A 19,850-nucleotide genomic window follows, 5' to 3' on the forward strand; every position below is an offset into this window, starting at 1 on the left:
ATCTAAAACCTCTTATAAGTGAAAAGTGGATACCATTAACCAACAGTTGTGTGCCCAATCTCCTTCCCCAATATACAGGTAGTTTATAACATCGACACGTTAAAAAATAGAAGCTTACATTTTTCTTTGGTTACATTAGAAGTTTGGAACTTCCGATCTGAAATATTCTTACCTATCATCCTTTACTCCATTCCTCACTACTGACTATTGAGCAAACCCCAGTAGAAACTTCCCCTTTTCTTTAACTAAAAAATTCCTACATTTTCACATATCATGCGTAGTTGTGCATTAAATTTAAGATAGTGTTATTCACATATCTGTTTTTTATTTTCACTCATTCTTGTTAATTTTTTATTATTGGTCTTCTTCAATTCATTCGTTCCAACGAATCAATATTGTGGGTTTCATCTTTCATCTCTTGATCAAAAATTAAAAAAAATGTTAAAAAAAAATATATATATATGTGGATAACACTATTCTAAATTTAAAAGAACTTGGCTTCCTAAAATTTCAATTTTCTTTTTCCTTTTTCATTTTCGAAAGGCGTCAAGGTAGAAAATCTAGTTTGGTAGTGGTCATGACTCATGATATATGGTGGGGTTAGTTCGTCCAGTTGTACGATATTATTATTTAAAAACTTATTGGGTTAAACCATCATCGTCACTATTACTGATGTGCATCGTACTGAAGATTTCATAAAATCATTATTATTATTTTTAAATAAAAAAACTTTTCAGTGGGGTTGTAGCCTTTAGGTTATGAACTCTGAAGCGCTTAACCTCTGTTTGTTTCGACATGTTTCGGAATCTGATTGTTCCGTCAGGGTTTTCCATTGCATTACTGCTATACACTGAGTGTGATTAAATTTGAAAGAACTTTAATGAAAAACTCTTGGTATTATTTATTTTAACGAAAAATCATATTTTTATATTAAAATGTCAATTCTAGTATTATTCAATTTACCTTCTATTTTATCCTTACCTTAAAATTCAAAATTTCAAATTATTTTCTTTAGTCTTATATTTTATGCATGTAGGGTTGATTAGATTAGCATTTGGTCCCACCCAAAATTAGGTTGAATAATTAAAAGTCCCCCACTATATTTGAAACATCCATTAATTAATCTGAACAAATCCTACAGACCTGCCCTTGACTTTGTTAACTCTTGTCCTTAATTCGGATTATTATTCAAACCACATGTTTACAGTAACCCTTCCCACTTACGAGTCCTTACAAATTAATGGTATTTACCTCCATTAAGGATAAGGATGGAGGGTGGAGGGTATTAAGTCCTCAGGGCTAGTTCAAGTGAGAAAATTTGGCTCGAAAAGTAATGAGAAAAATTGAGGTGGTGAGTTAGGAAAAGGTTTATGATTAGTTGCCTTCCAAATGAGGTTGAAATGGATATTTCCAAAAGAAAGTCCTCTTTAATATTTTTAAATAACTGAAGTTCTCGAATGCATGCACAAGTAGTTAAGTCAATTGGCAAAAATAATGTGTTTTAATCTTCAGTTTTATCTTGGAAAAAAAAAATCTTCATTTGTACCAATTATATATGCTAGTTTAGAATAAAATCTTCTTTAAGTAATTTTTTTTTTTTACTTAAACAATTGACAATTGAAATCATCTGAAATGCCTATATTTCTTTCATAAAAAACTACATCTTGAAAATGATGAAGTTAACATAACCAAAAGAGATTTAATGAGAATTTGCTAAAATGATCAGAAATTAAATTTTAAATATTAGACTGATCAAAATTAAAAATCAACAACATCAAATATTGAGGATGTAGCGATGAGATATAAACAATGTATTAAAAAAATTGATCATTTAAAAAATATTGAAGAGTTAAAGATTATTGATATGTCACAAGACAAAGTCAAAGTGAAAAACTTACAAGAACCTCAAGAAAAACTACATAAGCAACTAAACTAATGCCGCCAATTCTTATATATAATGTCACGGTTATATGGAAATAACCAAGAACTATCTTGTGTTATTATTATTATTATTATAAAACCCATAGTGATTGACTAATTAGAGGCCAGCTTAAGGTTGTCAAATATATAGGTAGGTTTTGGCCAACTATAAGCTCAAAATGGATATTGTTTTTGTTTTGTTTTTATTAATGTTTGGCATGTAAATCCAAATTGGATAGGTCACCTCAGATTCCAACTTTAAATTATAAGGTACGGGTCCTTTTTACTGAATGGATATTCTTTAAACAGTAAATTAAGCACATAGAGGACATGTGAAGTAGGTCCTCCCCAATGTCCCCATGTACGTACGTGGCCTAAATTATTTCATTTTCACCTTTGTTCCATCCGTCTCATTATATAAGCATGGCCAACCACCCCCCAAATTCTATGGCCTCTCCTCTCTCTCTCTCTCTCTCCCCAACTTTATTCTAATTTCTGCCCAAGAAGTTACCAGTTTTCGAAGGAATTCACAGGATCAATCTCTATCGGCGTTCCATTTCTTTCGTTTGGTGTCACTGAATTTGTCCAAGGAAAGATGGCGATGGTGCTTCAAAAGCTGAGAAGAATGTCATCAAGAGGAGATTATCAATCTTCGATGTCGAAAAGTTGGGCCGGAGGAGGAGGGGGAGGAGGAAGATTTAGGGTTTTCATCATCTTTCAGCTGCCATGACCTAATTTACAGCAGTGAAGAAAGGTGATGAACTTGAGGAAATGTAAACTCAGGCAAGTCTGATATTCTTGGCTTATCACATATGATATATATATATATATATATATATATATAATAGTTATATTATCATCCTTATATTCCTTGACCTTTTTTCTTTCCTTTTTCTCTCCTTTGGATGAATGACCACCTTTTCTACTGATTCTTGGCTTAGTTTCTAAGAAATTAATTAATGGAGGAATTACTGAAATAAATAAAGGAATATGTTAGCTCCTCTAGCAGGCTGAGCAGCCAAAAATAGAAATTTTGTGTTTCCTTTTTTTTTTTTTTTTTTCCTTTGATCATTATGAATATTTGCTTGTATTTTTCATGAATGCAGGATTTTTCTTCTTCTTCTTATTAATAAATGAATCATTGACTACTTGACACCCCACAATTGCTATATTATTTTGTTATATTTTCTCATAAGCTTGTACTTTATACTTATCTGAACTGGAATCCTTGATGTCCAAGAGCTATAATTCAAGGTCAATGATCCGGGTAGAGGACATAATCTTAGTACGTGGTTGGATGAAAAAGCTCCCTCTCTTGTCTTTCCAAAAAAAAAAAAAACAATTTCACGGTATATATAGTACACACATATACGTATATATACTCCGTTGAATGATTGTCTGCCTGGTTATTTTAGCTTTCCAATTTCCCGTTAACTGGCATAGCAGCAGCATTCTTAGTCCTTTGTTCAACGTCTCAAAAACCCTAAAAATTTTGGTAAATGAATGAAATGCTGGGATCCCAAAATCTCAAATTTGTTAATATATATTCCCATCTGAAATCTTCACATCCAGATTTTTATACAACATACGAGCATTTCTAAGAACGAACGATGCCTACGTCGTTAAAAGGATCAAGGGCCTTGATTAGAGTTATATCACTAGATAATCTGGAAGAAGAATGAACCAGAGGATAATGCAGTGAGAACTTTCTAGTTGGTGACTAAATTATGTGATCCCTACCATTGTTCCTCGGCACATGTCTAGCTAGGGCACAAGAATAAAGAAGATTTGAGATCTATCAAAAAGTGAAGGGTGGGGGCTAACAGACATGATAAAATGTTGAAGTAAAACCGGTATATATGGAAGGGCTAGCTCCAAATAGTTGGGAACGTAAACAGACGAAAAAGAAGACGAAAAAGAAGACGAAAACACCTCGGATAATGTATATATTAAACTCCCCTTCGGTAAATAACACGCAGAGTGGACTATTGCAAATGCGACGGTGCCGGTATATCCAGACATTTATGTTTGAGTAATATATTATGTGTCCTAACATGGAATGCTATTCAATCTACAACATATGTACATTTATAGAAATTTAATTGAAGTGCTAGTTGGAAAATGTTGCATGAGTTATGACTTTGCTCCAAGTGAGTGCTTGTATTATATCAATAATGAAACGACATGTAGTTACCATTAATAGTATCTACGTACTTATAATGCATTGATGATGTATTAAAATTGTTATGTTAAGATTGAATGGAGGATAGAGATTTCTTTCCAAATGATGCAATATCAATGAAGTAATTTGAGATTAAAGGTTAATTTGGTTTTGGGAATCAGTTGGTGTTAGGGCATGTGTGGTCGGCGGGTGCCCTTGTGGATCCTTTTAATACACATAGCTATAGCTGTCCATTTTAGTACTGGTTTTGTACTGAGGTGCTTTTATAAAAAGTGGGTATAAAAAAAAAACTGAACTCAAAAAGGTGTTTGGTAAATACTTAAAAACAGCTTATTTTTACAGCCTTAGATGAAAAAAAAGCTGAAAACGTGAAGCAACAAAAAAGAGTTTATTCTCACAGCACAGCAAAAGCAGTTTTTTTTCAAAGCACATCAATACCAAATCAGCCCTAACCTCTCCTCTTGCGCACATCCACACCTATTCCTTCGCCACATTTTTAAACGCTTCCTCGCCATCTCTCCCTCTTGTCTAGTTCATGCTCTCTCCTCCTTTCTTTCTCTACCCATGTTTGAAAGAGAATCGGTGATATAATGTGACAGTATTCATGTACAGTTGTTCAACACAAAACATTGTCTACCTTAAACACTTATGTACAAGAGAAAAAAAGGATACTCTTTAAGTTGAACCTTCATGGGGAAGGTGGAATCTTTTGGCACTCCACCATCTATCACATTTTAAAAGCCATAAATAGGGGGTGGGGGCATATTTGTAGCTTTTTTCATGTTAATATTTATACTACTAGCTTATCTACTACTACTACGACTACTACATACACTTTGGGATAAGGACGACGAGGGGATCACTAGTAAAGTGTAAAATCCTCCATCATTTTCTCTCTTCCTTTTTTTTTTTCCTTCTCATTATTTAAATTTTGAGTTAGTCACCATGTGTGTCACCTAGTGCCAAATGACGTGCAACTATACAATGAAAAAGAATAAACAAAACAATCCAATTTATTTTTCTACTGGCCTGTGACTCATCAAAGACTCAGTGACAAAGCTAGTTAAAATTAAAATTAAATAAATAATAATTTATTAATATTGTACTATATGGTTGAAATGTTGGTGATTAGTTCGATGACAGTTCAGATTTAACCTGATTGAGATTCAGAATCCCATGAGCAAATTAGAGAAGACAGATCAACTTCCAGCACCAAATAAAAAATCTTGTTGCAGCTTTGATTTGGCATCTCCTTTTTTTTCCCTTCAAAGTTTTCAAGTGGCAACAATGATGTGTCATTATTTATACAGATAATGCATCTTAGTGAAGAATCACTTTGTTGAGGGGAGGGGGGTTGTGTCCATACAACTTTAGGGTATATAAATTCAGCAAGTTGGATTGATTCAAAGAGATTTTTGAATCCAAATGTGTTGATTGATTGAATTCGAAAGTGTGCTTTCAGTTAGTGGAGGGCGACGCTAATGGAGGAGGCTGTTTTTTATTTATTCATTTCTTGATCTGTTAAAGCATAGTGAACACGTGCATGCTTTTAGGTTAAGATGATCCCACTTTGGCAATTTTGTATACAAGAAAGATTTTAGTAGGACAGCCTAATCACGTGATTGACAGATTGACAAGTCGCTCTTTCAAAGAAGCAAGGTCCTTTATGTTTAGGTATTTTATGGCTCCACGTAGGTCCAATCTGCTAAGCACAAGATCTCACTCTTGTGAGAGTGGCCTGACTAACCACATGGTTAAATTACCCTACTAAGACTTTTCTCGAAAGCAATTCAATAGAGGTCGTAAATACAATCCCTACCAAAGCTTTTCTCCATGAAAGCATTATCCGTGAGGCAAAAAATCTCATTCTTGTGAGTATGTGAGAGTAACCTAACCAGCTATGTGATTAGGTTACCTTATTAAAGCTTTTCTCCAATACATTTCAACTATAGTCATCACATCAACCACTAGATATTTGCCAATCCACTCATCTTATAACACATTATTTATTTTTTAAAGGAGACCGAATGATGTCACCGCTTTTTATACACAACTTTTGACCCATGTTTTTGTGGAACCCAATTCATAATTTATTTCAACGATCTAAACTGTCTATTTTTTGAGTCTTCTCTCAAAGATCGCATCTACCAAAAATCACCCAAATTTGAAATCACATGGCGGGTGGATTACTTTGTAGAACCGAATTTATCTATATTTTTAACTATATATGAACGTCTTAATGGATTTAAATTTGTCTAAGAATGATATATGAATGATGTTCTAAAAGATAGACAGTTTGGACCGTCAAAATACATTAAGAAGTGCGCTCAACAAAAACATGTCAAAAGTTGTGTAAAGAAGTTCACATCGCGGATCCACCCCCATTTTAAATCCATAACATACCAACCCATCGTCTGCTCATATTATAAAATAGAGCACTTGAACAAAGTGGGAGTATTTTGAAGGATTTTTAAGTAGTAGCTAGGTGAATGTAACTAAGAAAACTTCAACTTCTAAATGTGTGAGATATTTCAAATGGTTGTATCTTGGTATGGCACCGGCACTTTTAAGTGATATCAAAGATTACCATTGTACAGAACAATGTCGGAACTACGATTTATAGCTTTTGAAAGAATATTGTACCAAAATTTCTTAGATGAAAAGCAAAAAAAATTCTAAAATCAACAAACTTACTGCAGTACTTTACAAGTTAATCGTGGGGATTCCATGTGAAACAGGTTACAACAGAAGGAATCAAACACAGGTTCAACTAGGTTTGCTCGCGGGTCAACACAACAAACATAAGCTCCTACTTCTCGTAGCATCTCGGTCTTCGAAGCCTCTCAAAAATGACCTAGTTGCAAGGTGCTCTGAAGCGTATGTCATGAAAGATGCCAAAACTAGACCTCCAACGACCATCAAACCCAGCCTGTTAAATGTCGTGACGATGCATATTGTTATTAATCATTCTCTTTAATCGCATTATTTTCAAAGATGAATAAGTAACCCAGAAAACTATAACTGGTCAAGCAAATTACCGTAAAAATAGAGCTGTTATCCCGAAAAGACATGGCAAAGATGGCGCAGCAACAGCCAGAAAAGCCATTCCTAGCCCATAATACAATCTAGCATTATCACATAAAGATGCTTGCCGTTGATGACCTATAACACATCAAATAACCATTGATTGAGTTGGAAAACAAATACACAAGCAAACAAGGAACTAATTAGCTGAACTTGATCCGTGAATGTTGGCACTGGTTTAATTCAAGAAAGCTTACCTTTTCCAGAATCATTATCAACTGATTCGGGAGCAGAGGGCGAGGTTTCTGCTTGCACTGCTGTTGTCTTTCCCCACTGATAAATTAGATGCAGATAACCTCCAAATAATACAAAGAAGATAGTGAATGTCCACTCGTACATCAACAGTAAACCAGTCCATGGCATAACTTGTCGAGGCACAATTGCAAGAGAAAGGGCAAGGGCCACCAGGGCAGCCATGAAACAAACAACAATAGAGATTCCACCCAAGTAAACTGGCACCTTGGACTGCATCACATTAAGGATTGTTTCACTACAGAAGTCTCTAGAACAAAGAATTTCTAATGACAACAGAATATAGTAAAGTTTGGTGTGAAGTTATTTTGTACATGATTCAACATACAAAATTGAGACAAGGGATCTAACCTGATGATTGGGATTTATAGAGGAAGATGTGGAAACAACAGTATAATTAGGTATCCCCATAGATCTAATTTTGTAGCAAAGGTGCTTGATTTGATCATACAATGAACTTCTACACAATGAGCCAAAGTAATCCTGTGTCTGCACCAAAATTGACACACCTTGATATCCAGAAAACAAAATAACCATTTCTTGACATTCGGCCAAATTAATCATGTAATTACTAACCTGAACACAAGACCGATAGTAACAAAATAGTAAAGCACAAAATGGTAGCAGGAAAAGAAACTTCACAAGAAGAGCATCATTTGGATTTCCACCACCTCCAGTTCTTGGAAGGGTTTCCCTAAGCTGTACCCTAACATTCTGCAGTATAAATGAAAGTCATAGCTTATAACTTCTTTGAATGCAAAAGTTACAGTATAATATTTAAAATGAAAAATCAGACAAACAAATAGATTATTAGAAAATTGAATTCAATGCAGGACCTGCCAGACATCGACCGGTTTCAAAAGCCAAGATGTCCACCAATCCCAAGGTTTGAGGGGGCCAAGCGTATAGTGAATGACACGGAGTTCACTTTCATCTACCATCCACTGAGAGTATAAAGCATAAACAGATTAGACACCTTAATTGGCATAAAAAATATTTAAAAAAAAAAGGTGAAAAATAGAAATCAAAGGTCCATTTCCATTTAGCCACTTCATATGTGTCACACCTTATTGCTCAAAAGGACAAACTAAAGAAAAATGTATTCTAGAATTAGATATAACAAATCATTACTGGTCGAATTTGGAGCTCCCTCTTCAGCTATATACATGGGTCAGAAAGTAGCACCACAGAACCAGTGATATTCTTGGCAGTTTTTTAATCCAATTAGCTTCACATGTACCAATTAAAGGGTTGTTTTTATTTTATCATTAGACTCATATAAAGGTTCTACTTGGGTTCCGGCCCTGAGGTTTCACTATTGAAGACCAAATAACTTCTCCAATGCCAAAACTTATTCTTCAAGTGTATACAATAGAAATATTATCTCCTTCTATGGTACTTTAAATTTGGGAGTAAATGTGCAGGCATCGATATCATGCATGGCAATGAAGACATGTAAACTAGTCGATTAGCATTAATATAACATGTCGAAAAGCTATTGATACATACCTTGTTTGCAAGCATATAAAGACCGACATCTGCATTATATAAAGTGGAAAGTCGCTCCATTTCAGGAACTGGTCTAGACTTTCGCACCTCCTGCGATAAATTGGGCTCAAAGAGATGGGCATTTGGAAAATCGGAATAATATGAATTCAGAAATCCCTGATCTCCTGTAATAAATAATTAGGGACATAAAAGTTTAGAGAGACGAACGACTACAATGGATTAGTGCTTTCTCCAAAGAAAACCCAATGAGTGAGAAACATATGATACCCATTATAACAACCAACTGACACTAAGCATGTACTTGAGTATTTAACCAGGGATATCAAGGAACTCCTTTTGACAGAGCGACATGTACATATAAGAAATTATTTGAGCCATTGACATCAACAGTGCAATCCAATTTAATATGAAATCAGTTTTTACAGAACCATATCAATAAAGTTGAACTAAATTCCTTTTCCTAAACATTAACTTGACTTGAAAGCTCAGACTTTTTCACATTGGGTTTGACTATGCCTTTAAACTACACTCCAACAGTACAGACTACAGATCAATTTTCAATACAACATGCAGATGGAGAAAGAATTACGCTGAAAGAACTCACAGGTAGTGCAAAGTGATTAAAATTACATGAAGATTATGTTACCTCCAGTGTAAGAAGGCAAAGTGGTCACTTTTCTCATCATGTCGTTAAAAAGAGTTTCCGACGGTTCCACTACCATCACCCCAGAGTTCAGCCTCTCAGAATGCTTCAAGTTAGCACAGAATTTACTGCATTTGAAAAGATCCTCAATGCTCTTGACAACAACAGTATCCGCATCGAGATACACAACTGCATAATCAAACTCCCGGCAATAAGAAACACAAAAAAAAGTAAAACTTTAAATCTTAGAACTAAAAATATTGCATCTCTGATTAGTTATATCCTATGAGAACTACGGCATCGAAGATTTCACCTTTCTTGTAGTTAGTCATGTTAAATATTTTGAGCTTTGTGTAGACACCCCAGAACCTCGTTGGCCGGACTTGATTAGGATTCGCCAATAAACTAATCTTCTCCACTATCCATCCATCAGCCTGCACAATTAATCACCAAAACTAATCAAGCTTACAATAAACCTGATTCCGGGCTGTTTTTCGCAGCTCGCACTTCACTCAAACAATAACCGATTCAGGAACAAGCAGCTAACTTCAGCTTTTTCCAAAATCACTTTTCGATTCAGTTAAATCCAACTTCACCAAAACCAAAAATGGATTTAGAAAAAAACAGCTTTTTTTCTTTCTAAAATCACTTCTCCAATAGGAAAGTCTACAACTCAACTAAAGCCTAAACTCAATTCAGCTTCCTTAACTAGAAACAGGAACAATAATTAATCACCTGGAGAAGCTTCATGGCGTAATCGGAGACGCCGTCGGAGACCAGAGCCACCATGTCCTTGGTCGATCCAGTGTCCCGTATCGACTTCCCGAGCACTCGAACGCCCAATAGGAACTCATCTCCGTACAGCAGCGTGACGTAAGCCTCCACCGAAGTCTGGCGGCGGGAAGAAGACGACGACGAATCAAAGGCGGCACTTTGTTGAATCGCGGCGTCGGCGAGCACAAGCGCTGTGAGCACAAACCACGCCTTGAGTCTCATTATAGTAAGGGAGCCTCTGAATTTTGGGTTGATTTTGTTTTCTCGAGAAAATTGGGGACTTTCTCGAGAAAATCAAAGAGTTTGGGATGGGGAGGGTTTTTCCTTCGAATTTGGGTTTGATTTTCTGTGTTGTTGTTTGTCGTCTCTGACCTGCCGCAGAATAGTCCAACTAGTTTCAAACTAGAACAAAAGGATCCATGGATCATGTGTCGTGAGGTATACGATACCATCTTTTAAGTTAGGAGTTTTAAATTCGAATTATGATAGGTTTTTTTATGTTCATATATAAAGATTGATGAAGATTTTGAAAGCGCATACATCTTTTTTAGTTTTACAGTTTAATGAATTTTTTTTTATACCATCTTTTAAGTTAGGAGTTTTAAATTCGAATTATGATAAGTTTTTTTATGTTCATATATAAAGATTGATGAAGATTTTGAAAGCGCATACATCTTTTTTAGTTTTACAGTTTAATGAATTTTTTTTTTAAATATATAAGTGATGGGTCTTAGTTTCTGTTTAAGAGTGTTAAATAAATGATTGCGTGTTAAGAACAAAATGTGTTGGTTCTAGTAAATGAATAATTATCAGGGTCTGAAAAGATTGTTAGCTCTAGCATAATGAACTAATCAACTTTGGAGTAGAAACTGGTACGTTGTGTGACTCTGTGTTTGTGTAGGATCACTCGTGAGGAAGCGTATTGGAGTATAAAATCCCATATCAAAAATAGTACCAAAATAATATATTTAGGTCATCTCCAACCGAATCCTTTTAACCCTGCAATAAATTATATTTTAATGAACAGTGTCATATCATATTTTATACCATCTCTAACCGAGGGGGCCAAAGAGCCATAGGCCAAACATAAATTATTATTTTAATTGAATTAACATGGTTAATTAAATTAAACTACCATATTAAAATAAGGGTTTCGAACATATTTTGAGTACCACTTGTCGTCAAATGAATAAGCCCTTGGATTTCTTATCTTTATATAATCTCAATAATTTTTTGGATAAGATTTTAAGTGACACGTGTCGTTAACGTGAGTAACTCTCCAGATTTCTTATATTTATGTAATCTCAATAATTTTTCGGATATGATTTCGAGTGACATATGTCGCTAAAGTGAGTAACACTAAAGTGAAAAGTATGTGAGAAATTACGTAGGAATGTCTTAAGTATTTATAGGAAAAAAGATAGATTTTTTTATTTTTATTTTTGTAAATTTGTCCAAAAAAAAAATTTCAAATAACCTGATCATACTGACGCCAGGTTGTCGTTGGCATTCAAATGGGCTAAGCAGGAAAGCTGGCAAAATGTCAAGCTTAACATTCTGATGCTGGAGGGCTGGCTGATTGGAAATGGCCAGCCCGTTGGCCTGATTTGGGGTTTTTGGCCAAGTGGAGCCACAAGCCCTCGGTTGGAGATGACCTTACATGTGGGAGATGCCCTTTGGGGTTTTTGTGTCATTTCAAGCTATTTTTAGCTCTATGGTCAGGTCAATTGAAGATGACCTTACATGTGGGAGGTTCATGGTTGAACTCCCTCCAAGCTAAAATTCCTAGCGTGCATACTAAGGTTCTAAAAAGTGTCAGTTGCTAATCGGACGGCGAGTAAACATTATGTTGGGTTTGTCTATTGTGCATCGGTCACCTTTAAATATATATTACATGCATCTGTGTACATGTAATGATAATTTAGGAGCTATTCCGAATCGGAAATCTATACACAGATATATGTAATATATATTTAAATGTGACATTTTGCATGCAATGTCGTCTCTGTACCGATGTATGGTATACATGCTAAATAACTAAATCAAAATTATCAACATTCACCCATGTAAAGTCAACCATCCAAAACAATAGTGCATCACACATACCAGTGCATTGTATCATTTTCAAATTATAGGCTCCCGACGGACTGATTGTGTCAGAGAAGTTGACAGACTGACAAGTTTTTGAGTTTCATTGCTCTGGGCTCTGCTGTGATGTTGTGACCGAGTATTGGGCTAATCAGTAGTATTGGGCCCACCACCACAATACAAGTCCATTAGGTCTCTCCACTTTGGTCCTGATTTTCCCTGGACCTTTTACAACTTAAGCCCAAAAGTCCAGATTCAACACCCACGTGGCCTAAACTTCTCAATCATGATGTGATACATGACATCACCACTTAAGTGCTAACTAATTAGTAAGTTAATACGCCGTCGACCGCTTAATTGTGCTGTCTTCACAATTTAATCATAATCTGAAACTCATATTTTGCGTAGGGTGGTATTGTTAGTTGGTTAAATAATTAGTTATTAGACAGAATGAAAATCAGTAAGAATTGCACACCAGAGTACATAGATATGATTGCTTTCAACCATTACGACAAAATTTCAGCAGTTTAAAAAAATAATAGTTTGTTCATGAACAGACAAGTGGTTAATACCGCATTAACTTTTCAACAAAAAAAAAATCTCGTATTAATTTAAGATTCGTTTGGGATTGCTTTTAAAATTGTTGAAAGCGTTTTTTGTGAAAATGTTTTTGAAACTAATCTTTAGTAAAATGCAAGTAAATCCTAAAAAATACTTAAAGTGATTCTTCTAAGAAGCACATAATTGACGCTTCTAGCATGAAGCACTTTAAATACTTTTAAACTGAGAAACAGTTTTTCTAAAAACAGTTTCAATCATGTTAAAAACATTTCCAAACCACACTTTACTAACTGACAGGGAGCTACTATAATTTCATATCTTCATATAGTGTCATGCGCACAATTTCATTGGTTCCTCCTCCATCTTGATTTGATAAAAGAGAGTTTTAACGAAAAGCTCACGGTACTGTTTATTTTAACGAAAAACCACATTTTTACACTAAAAAGTCAATCGTGATACTATTCACTTTATCCTTTATTTTGTCCTTATCGTTAAAACTCAAAGTTTTCAAACCATTTTTATTAATTTTTCTTTGATAATGGATGAATGAATGATTAGTGATGGTGGCGGTGGCTGTGGCGGTGGCGCTTTAGCTTTACTGGCTTTGTTTTTTGGCATATCACCACCATGTGGGGGCACCTAACGAATTTGATTGAATTAAATCCTTTTCTTTTCACATGGCCTCCAGCCTTTTCATCTTCTTTATGCTTTTCAATCATTATCTAATCTTCTTTGCAATCCAAATATTTATTTGCACTTTTTTAGATTTATGAATATATAATTGCAATCTGCCAGATGAGTGCATGTGAAGTTATGGAAGTGACTGGAATTTGGTAGTCCCTGTCTCTCCTGATATGAAGAAAGTTCCGAGTTGTCTATCTTCTAATGTTTTTGCACATTGTAACATGGAGAGATTCTCATCTGCTCAAATTCATGTCCATTACCAATTAGCTCATTAGACAACTGATTTCATTCACTATTTCATTAACCATTTAACCCATAATGCGAATGAATTCAATCCTTGATTTCACTTCGCAGCAGTGATATCACACTTTCGTTTTCCTTTTTTTTTTCCTTGTTTCTATTACGTTCTCATGAATTCAATGTATTGGACTTAAGAATTGAAATCACTCTCATAAAACTCATTTTTTCGACCTGAGGAGTTCGATTCCTACAAAATGAGAACAACTGAATTTTCTGATCCAACGTGGATGGCCTTAGAAACAAAGGGGGAGTTAAAATACTATAAAGCATATGAATAATGTCAATGTTTTGCAAGCAAACATGGTAAATGGTGACTCCAAGGCAATAAGCCGCCGCCGCCCCCCCCCCCCCCCCCCCCAACGGGACACTTTGTGAGAATTTGGGAGGGGGGATGTTTGTCTATGAATAATATCAATGTTTTGCAAGCAAACATGGTCAAGGGTGACCCCAAGGCAATAAGAGCCGCCCCCACCCCCCCCCCCCCCCCCACCAGGGACACTTTGTGAGAATTTGGGAGGAGGGATGTTTGTCGTAGGTTTGCAAAGAGATTTCCATGACTCGAACCAGTGACCTTTCGATCATAAAAGAGCAGCATTTCCGTTACACCACGACTCGCCCTCCAAGTAATCATGAAAAAGAAAAATAAACATTTTCACAAGTTTAACAGAAGAGTACTTTGTTAACCAAAGTACAATTTTTTCCAGAATAATTTTAATTAATAGTTAATTAATGCCATTTAAGTTGACTAATGATGAATTATAAGAATAATGGAAGTATTTATCATCTGGAAAACACAGTCCCTCCATGTTTTGCTGTCTGGGAGATTTCAAATAACTCCAAACCTTGACAGTCAATTCACTCATTAGTTTCCAATAACTCCATATAATTTAGCTGCTGCAGATCCCAAGAACCCACGTATTCCCAATAAGTTAATCTGCCGAAATTCGAAACAAATTTGCAACCGGCTTGTAGCTCAAGCGGTTAAAAGCATTTATTCACGCATCCGTGGCGTTTACTTTGGTATGGCTATCTCAAATAAGTAAATCCTCCACATCCCTCCAACCCACGTATTCCCAATAAGTTAATCACGCATCCGTGGCCTTGACTTCGGTATGGCTCTCTCAAATAAATTAATCCTCCACATCCTTCCACACCAAACCACACCACACCCCCCCCCCCCCCCCCCCCCCAAATTTGCAATTGGCTTGAAGCTCAACCAATTAAAAGCGTTTACTCATGTATCTGAGGCCTTGGCTTCTGTATGTCTGTCTCTTAAATAAGTTAATTCCCCCATCTATCATTAGTTATCAAAATAATTGACTTGAAGCTTAAGTGGTTAAAAGCATTTACTTCTGCACCCGAGATTCTATCTTTTGTCTGTCTGTCTCTCTGATTCATATAACTCCTCTAGAGTTTTGGCACTCTCTTACTCCCTCTGTTCGAAAAAGCCCAGAAAATGCCACCACCCTGATAAGAAAATGAACATAACAGAGAGAAGAAGAACAAAGATGTCAACCCTCTTGGTGTTCTTCTATTGTTTCACTGCCACCACTCTTGTTTTTGCTCAAACCGCGCCAAATGTGGAGTGGTCAACCTTACTTTCGATCAAATCTAGTCTCGTTGATCCAACCGGCGGCCTCAAAGATTGGAAAATGCCGAACAACGCAGTTGAGGGAGGTTTGCCACATTGCAACTGGACAGGAGTTTGGTGCAACTCAAAAGGGTTTGTAGAGAAGCTGGACATCTCCAACATGAACCTCAGTGGCCATGTATCCGATCACATTCAAGGCTTGCGCAGTCTTTTGATCCTCAACATTTCTTGCAACGCGTTTGACACATCGTTGCCAAAAATGATAACCAATCTTACGTTGCCGAAGAGCATTGATGTGAGCCAAAACAACTTTGTTGGCAAATTTCCAACAGGTTTCGGAGGGGCCTCAGGACTGACATCAGTCAATGCATCGAGCAACAACTTCTCAGGATTTCTTCCGGATGATCTTGGATACGCAACCTCCCTTGAAAGCCTTGATTTCAGAGGGAGCTTTTTTGAAAGTTCGATCCCTACATCTTACAAGAACCTGCAATAGCTGAAGTTTCTTGGCCTATCTGGTAACAATCTCACCGGAAACCTTCTAAGAGAACTCGGGCAGCTTTCGTCGCTAGAGACTATTATTATCGGATACAACGCTTTTGAAGGCACAATCCCTGGGGAGTTTGGCAACCTCACCAATCTTCAGTATCTTGACTTGGCAGTTGGCAGCCTCAGTGGCCAAATTCCACCTGAATTAGGTAGGCTGCAAAAACTCACCATAGTACAAAAACAATTTCACAGGAAAAATCCCACCACATTTCGGTAACCTTACATCGCTAGCGTTCTTGGATCTCTCCGATAGTCAGATTTCTGGAGAGATTCCTGAAACGCTTGCGCAGTTGACGAATCTGCTGCTTTTGAACTTAATGTGCAATAAGCTCACATGTTCAGTTCCTACCAACCTCGGCAAGTTAACCAAGTTCGAGGTACTTGAGCTGTGGCAGAACTCTTTTACAGTTCATCTTCCAACAAATCTCTGAAAGAATTCCCCATTGCAATGGTTGGATGTGTCATCGAATTCATTGTTGGGTGATATCCCACCAGGTTTGTGTGCTTGCTTCCGACAATCTCACTAAACTCATCTTGTTCAACAACTTCTTCTCCGGTCCAATCCCAGTAGGCCTTTCGACATGTTAGTCATTGGTTCGCGTTCGTATGCAAAACAATCTTATTTCGGGATCCATCCCAGTTGGTCAAGGAAATCTTCCAGTTCTTCAAAGGCTAGAATTGGTGGGAAACAATCTTACTGGCCAAATTCCTTTGGACATTACTCTGTCTGCATCGTTCTCCTTCATCGATGTCTCTGACAACCGCCTTGAATCATCTCTTCCTTCGATTATCCTTTCCCTTCTGAATCTTCAAACCTTCATGGCTTTCAACAACAACTTGGAAGGCAAGCTACCAGTCCAGTTTCAAGACTGCCCATCTCTCTCAATCCTCGACATTTCAAACAACCATATCTCTGGAAAAATTCCAGAGAGCATGCTTCTTGCGAAAAGCTGGTGAATCTGAATCTCAAAAACAACCAGTTCAACGGGGAAATCCCTCGACCGATAGCGAGAATGCCTATATTGTCATTCTCAATCTGTCCAACAATTCTTTGGTAGGTCAAATCCCGGAAAGTTTCGGAAGCTCACCAGCCTTGGAGATGCTTAACTTATCCTACAACAGGCTTGAACGTCCAGTACCTGCAAATGGTATCCTAATGACCATAAACCCGAATGATCTCGTAGGCAATGCCGGTCTTTGAGGAGGCATACTTCCACCGTGCTCTCACAGTTTAGCCGCGACAGCAGCTCCTCACCGGAACATGCACATCAAACACATCGTTACTGGATTCATCATCGGAATCTCAATAATTTCGACTGTTGGAATAGCATTTTTCGCAGGGAGATGGATGTATCGGAAATGCTACTTGTATAACAGCTGCGACAGTTGATTCAACAAGACCAATCAAGAATGGTCGTGGAGGTTGGTAGCATTTCAGATAATTAACTTCACAAGTGCTGACATTCTGGCTTGCATACAAGAATCGAACATCATCGGCATGGGCGGGAGCGGAGTTGTTTACAAGGCGGAAATCCATCGACCGCATTCGATTGTAGCAGTTAAGAAGCTATGGAGGCCAGGGACAGACGTCGCAAGTGGTGATGATCTGTATGGTGAAGTGAACCTCCTCGGCAGGCTCCGGCATAGGAACATTGTTCGGTTGTTAGGGTACCTTCATAACGAACATGACGTGGTGATGATATACGAGTTCATGCCGAACGGGAACCTTGGGACCGCATTGCATGGAAATCAAGCCGGAAAGCTGTTGGTCGACTGGGTTTCGAGGTATAACATAGCAGTGGGTTTCGAGTTATCTCCACCATGACTGTCAGCCGCCAGTTATTCACCGAGATATCAAATCGAACAACATTATACAAACGTTGACGCCAGAGTGGTAGATTTCGGGTTAGTAAGGACGATGATCCATAAGAACGAGATAGTTTCAATGGTGGCAGGATCTTACGGATACATTGCACCTGGTAAGTTAACTACCAGAATACGGTTTCTGTCAAAAACTAGTTAGCCATGTTAATTTGAATCTTATTCCCCTAATGTTTTGTAACAGAATACGGATACGCGTTGAAGGTAGACGAAAAGACTGACATCTACAGCTACGACGTAGTTCTGTTAGAGCTTATAACCGGAAAGATGCTTGTAGACACCGCGTTCGGGGAATCTGTGAATATCGTGGAGTGGGTTCGAAGGAAAGTGAGGAGCAAGGAACCTTAGAAGAAACACTGGATCCCAGCATAGCCGGTGAATGCAAGCATGTTCAGGAAGAAATGCTTCTCGTCCTCCGAATCGCGCTTCTCTGTACGGCAAAGCTCCCGAAAGATAGGCCTTCCATAACAATGCTCGGAGAGTTGAAATCGAGGAGGAAAAGCATTTGTGATAGTAGAAGCCAGAAAATTGGCAAGGAGAAGCCTATCTTTAGCACCTCACCAGTCATGGGTCTTCTGTAGGAATCCATTCTCCAAGCTTTATCTTCGAGTTTTATTTCTTTTCGCGTAAATGTATCTTCTCTTTTCTTTCGACTAATTTATACTGCGCCTTCATAGCAGCATACACCGTTGATGAACATTCAACGAAAAAGAAGTACATTGTTTTTAATCAACAATTCTTTGTACCTCTAGCAATTGCAAACAAACGTACCTTCATGCGGCTTGCATTAAGTCAAAGGTTCGAACGAGGGGGTGTACATGAGGTCACATATGTTTGTTGGTGGATATGTGCGTTAAAAAGTTAATAAATTAAAAAATAAAATTTCCCATCATTCATATTCCCATCATAATTAAAAATTTCTCATTTCCTGACAGATAAACATAATAACACCGCCATTTTCTTCAAAAATTCTTAGCAAATCCTACCATTACCAAGAAGAGTCTATCTCAATATTAAGCAATAAACAGATGCCATTTGTAGTTTGCAGATATCAATATCTCGTCCTGCAACTCATCCTTCTTCCCCCTCACCGCCTTCCATGCCGCCTCGACGAGCTTCACATCCCCATTTCCTACTCTAACCTCACCCACACTCTTCAGCAACACACACAGCGTCTCCAAGCAGCCTCTTCGTATACTCCAAGTTCACCTCCTCCTTATCCAAAACCGCATCCGAACCAGCGGAGCCACGAATGCGACACTCCGAACCCCCCGAAACGGTGAAAACCCGACTGCATAGCAGAACAGCGCCAACACCACCTGCGTCGCAATGCGCTGGGCGGAAAGAGCCGGCCTTTCTTCTTCCCTCGAGCCAACACTTCTGGAAGCTTCTAGAAATCTAAAAAGGAGGGGAATGCGCGGAATTGGGAGTGGAATTCGGGGGTGTTTCGGGGATTTGGAAGCGAAAGTTTGTATTTTGATGCGGCGGTTGACGGCGAAATTTGAGAAGCGGGGATTTCGGGACAGCGAGAAGCAGTTGGGGAGGGGGCAGAAGGCGAGGATGGAGTCCATGGTGACGTGGCCACCGGAAAGGAGTGAAGTTCCGGCTGGAGGTGAAAGCCATTAATGTTGTTGGTTTTTCCGGTGGGAAATGGATTGAATAGAAAATGCTGAGGAAGCTGGAGGAGGAGTGAGCACCGAAGAAAGTTTAAAATTTGGGTCAATGGCCCAAAAGTATTTGGGTCAGAATTTAGAATTTGATTGACGTATAAGCCCAAAAATAGAAGAAAATTGAGGCCAATTTTGCCCTATACAAATAAAGCCCAATATAAT

General features: G+C 37.6%; 1 protein-coding gene and 1 pseudogene across 1 annotated transcript; one reads left to right on the plus strand and one right to left on the minus strand.

The window, feature by feature from the left end:
* Positions 1 to 6,704: 6,704 nt before the first annotated feature.
* On the minus strand, positions 6,705 to 10,759 carry LOC137745287 (inositol phosphorylceramide glucuronosyltransferase 1-like). Its single transcript, XM_068485219.1, has 10 exons — positions 10,326 to 10,759; positions 9,904 to 10,024; positions 9,594 to 9,779; positions 8,948 to 9,111; positions 8,275 to 8,382; positions 8,015 to 8,152; positions 7,790 to 7,927; positions 7,384 to 7,651; positions 7,141 to 7,264; positions 6,705 to 7,031 (listed from the first exon to the last, which is right to left on the minus strand). The coding sequence occupies exons 1-10, from the start codon at positions 10,584 to 10,586 to the stop codon at positions 6,890 to 6,892; spliced, it is 1,650 nt and encodes a 549-aa protein (XP_068341320.1). The 5' UTR covers positions 10,587 to 10,759; the 3' UTR covers positions 6,705 to 6,889.
* Positions 10,760 to 15,505: 4,746 nt separating this feature from the next.
* On the plus strand, positions 15,506 to 18,599 carry LOC137744737 (leucine-rich repeat receptor-like protein kinase PXL1; annotated as a pseudogene).
* Positions 18,600 to 19,850: the final 1,251 nt, after the last annotated feature.

Source organism: Pyrus communis, chromosome 9 (genome assembly GCF_963583255.1).
Source record: "Pyrus communis chromosome 9, drPyrComm1.1, whole genome shotgun sequence".
In the NCBI taxonomy this organism is placed as follows: Eukaryota; Viridiplantae; Streptophyta; class Magnoliopsida; order Rosales; family Rosaceae; genus Pyrus; species Pyrus communis.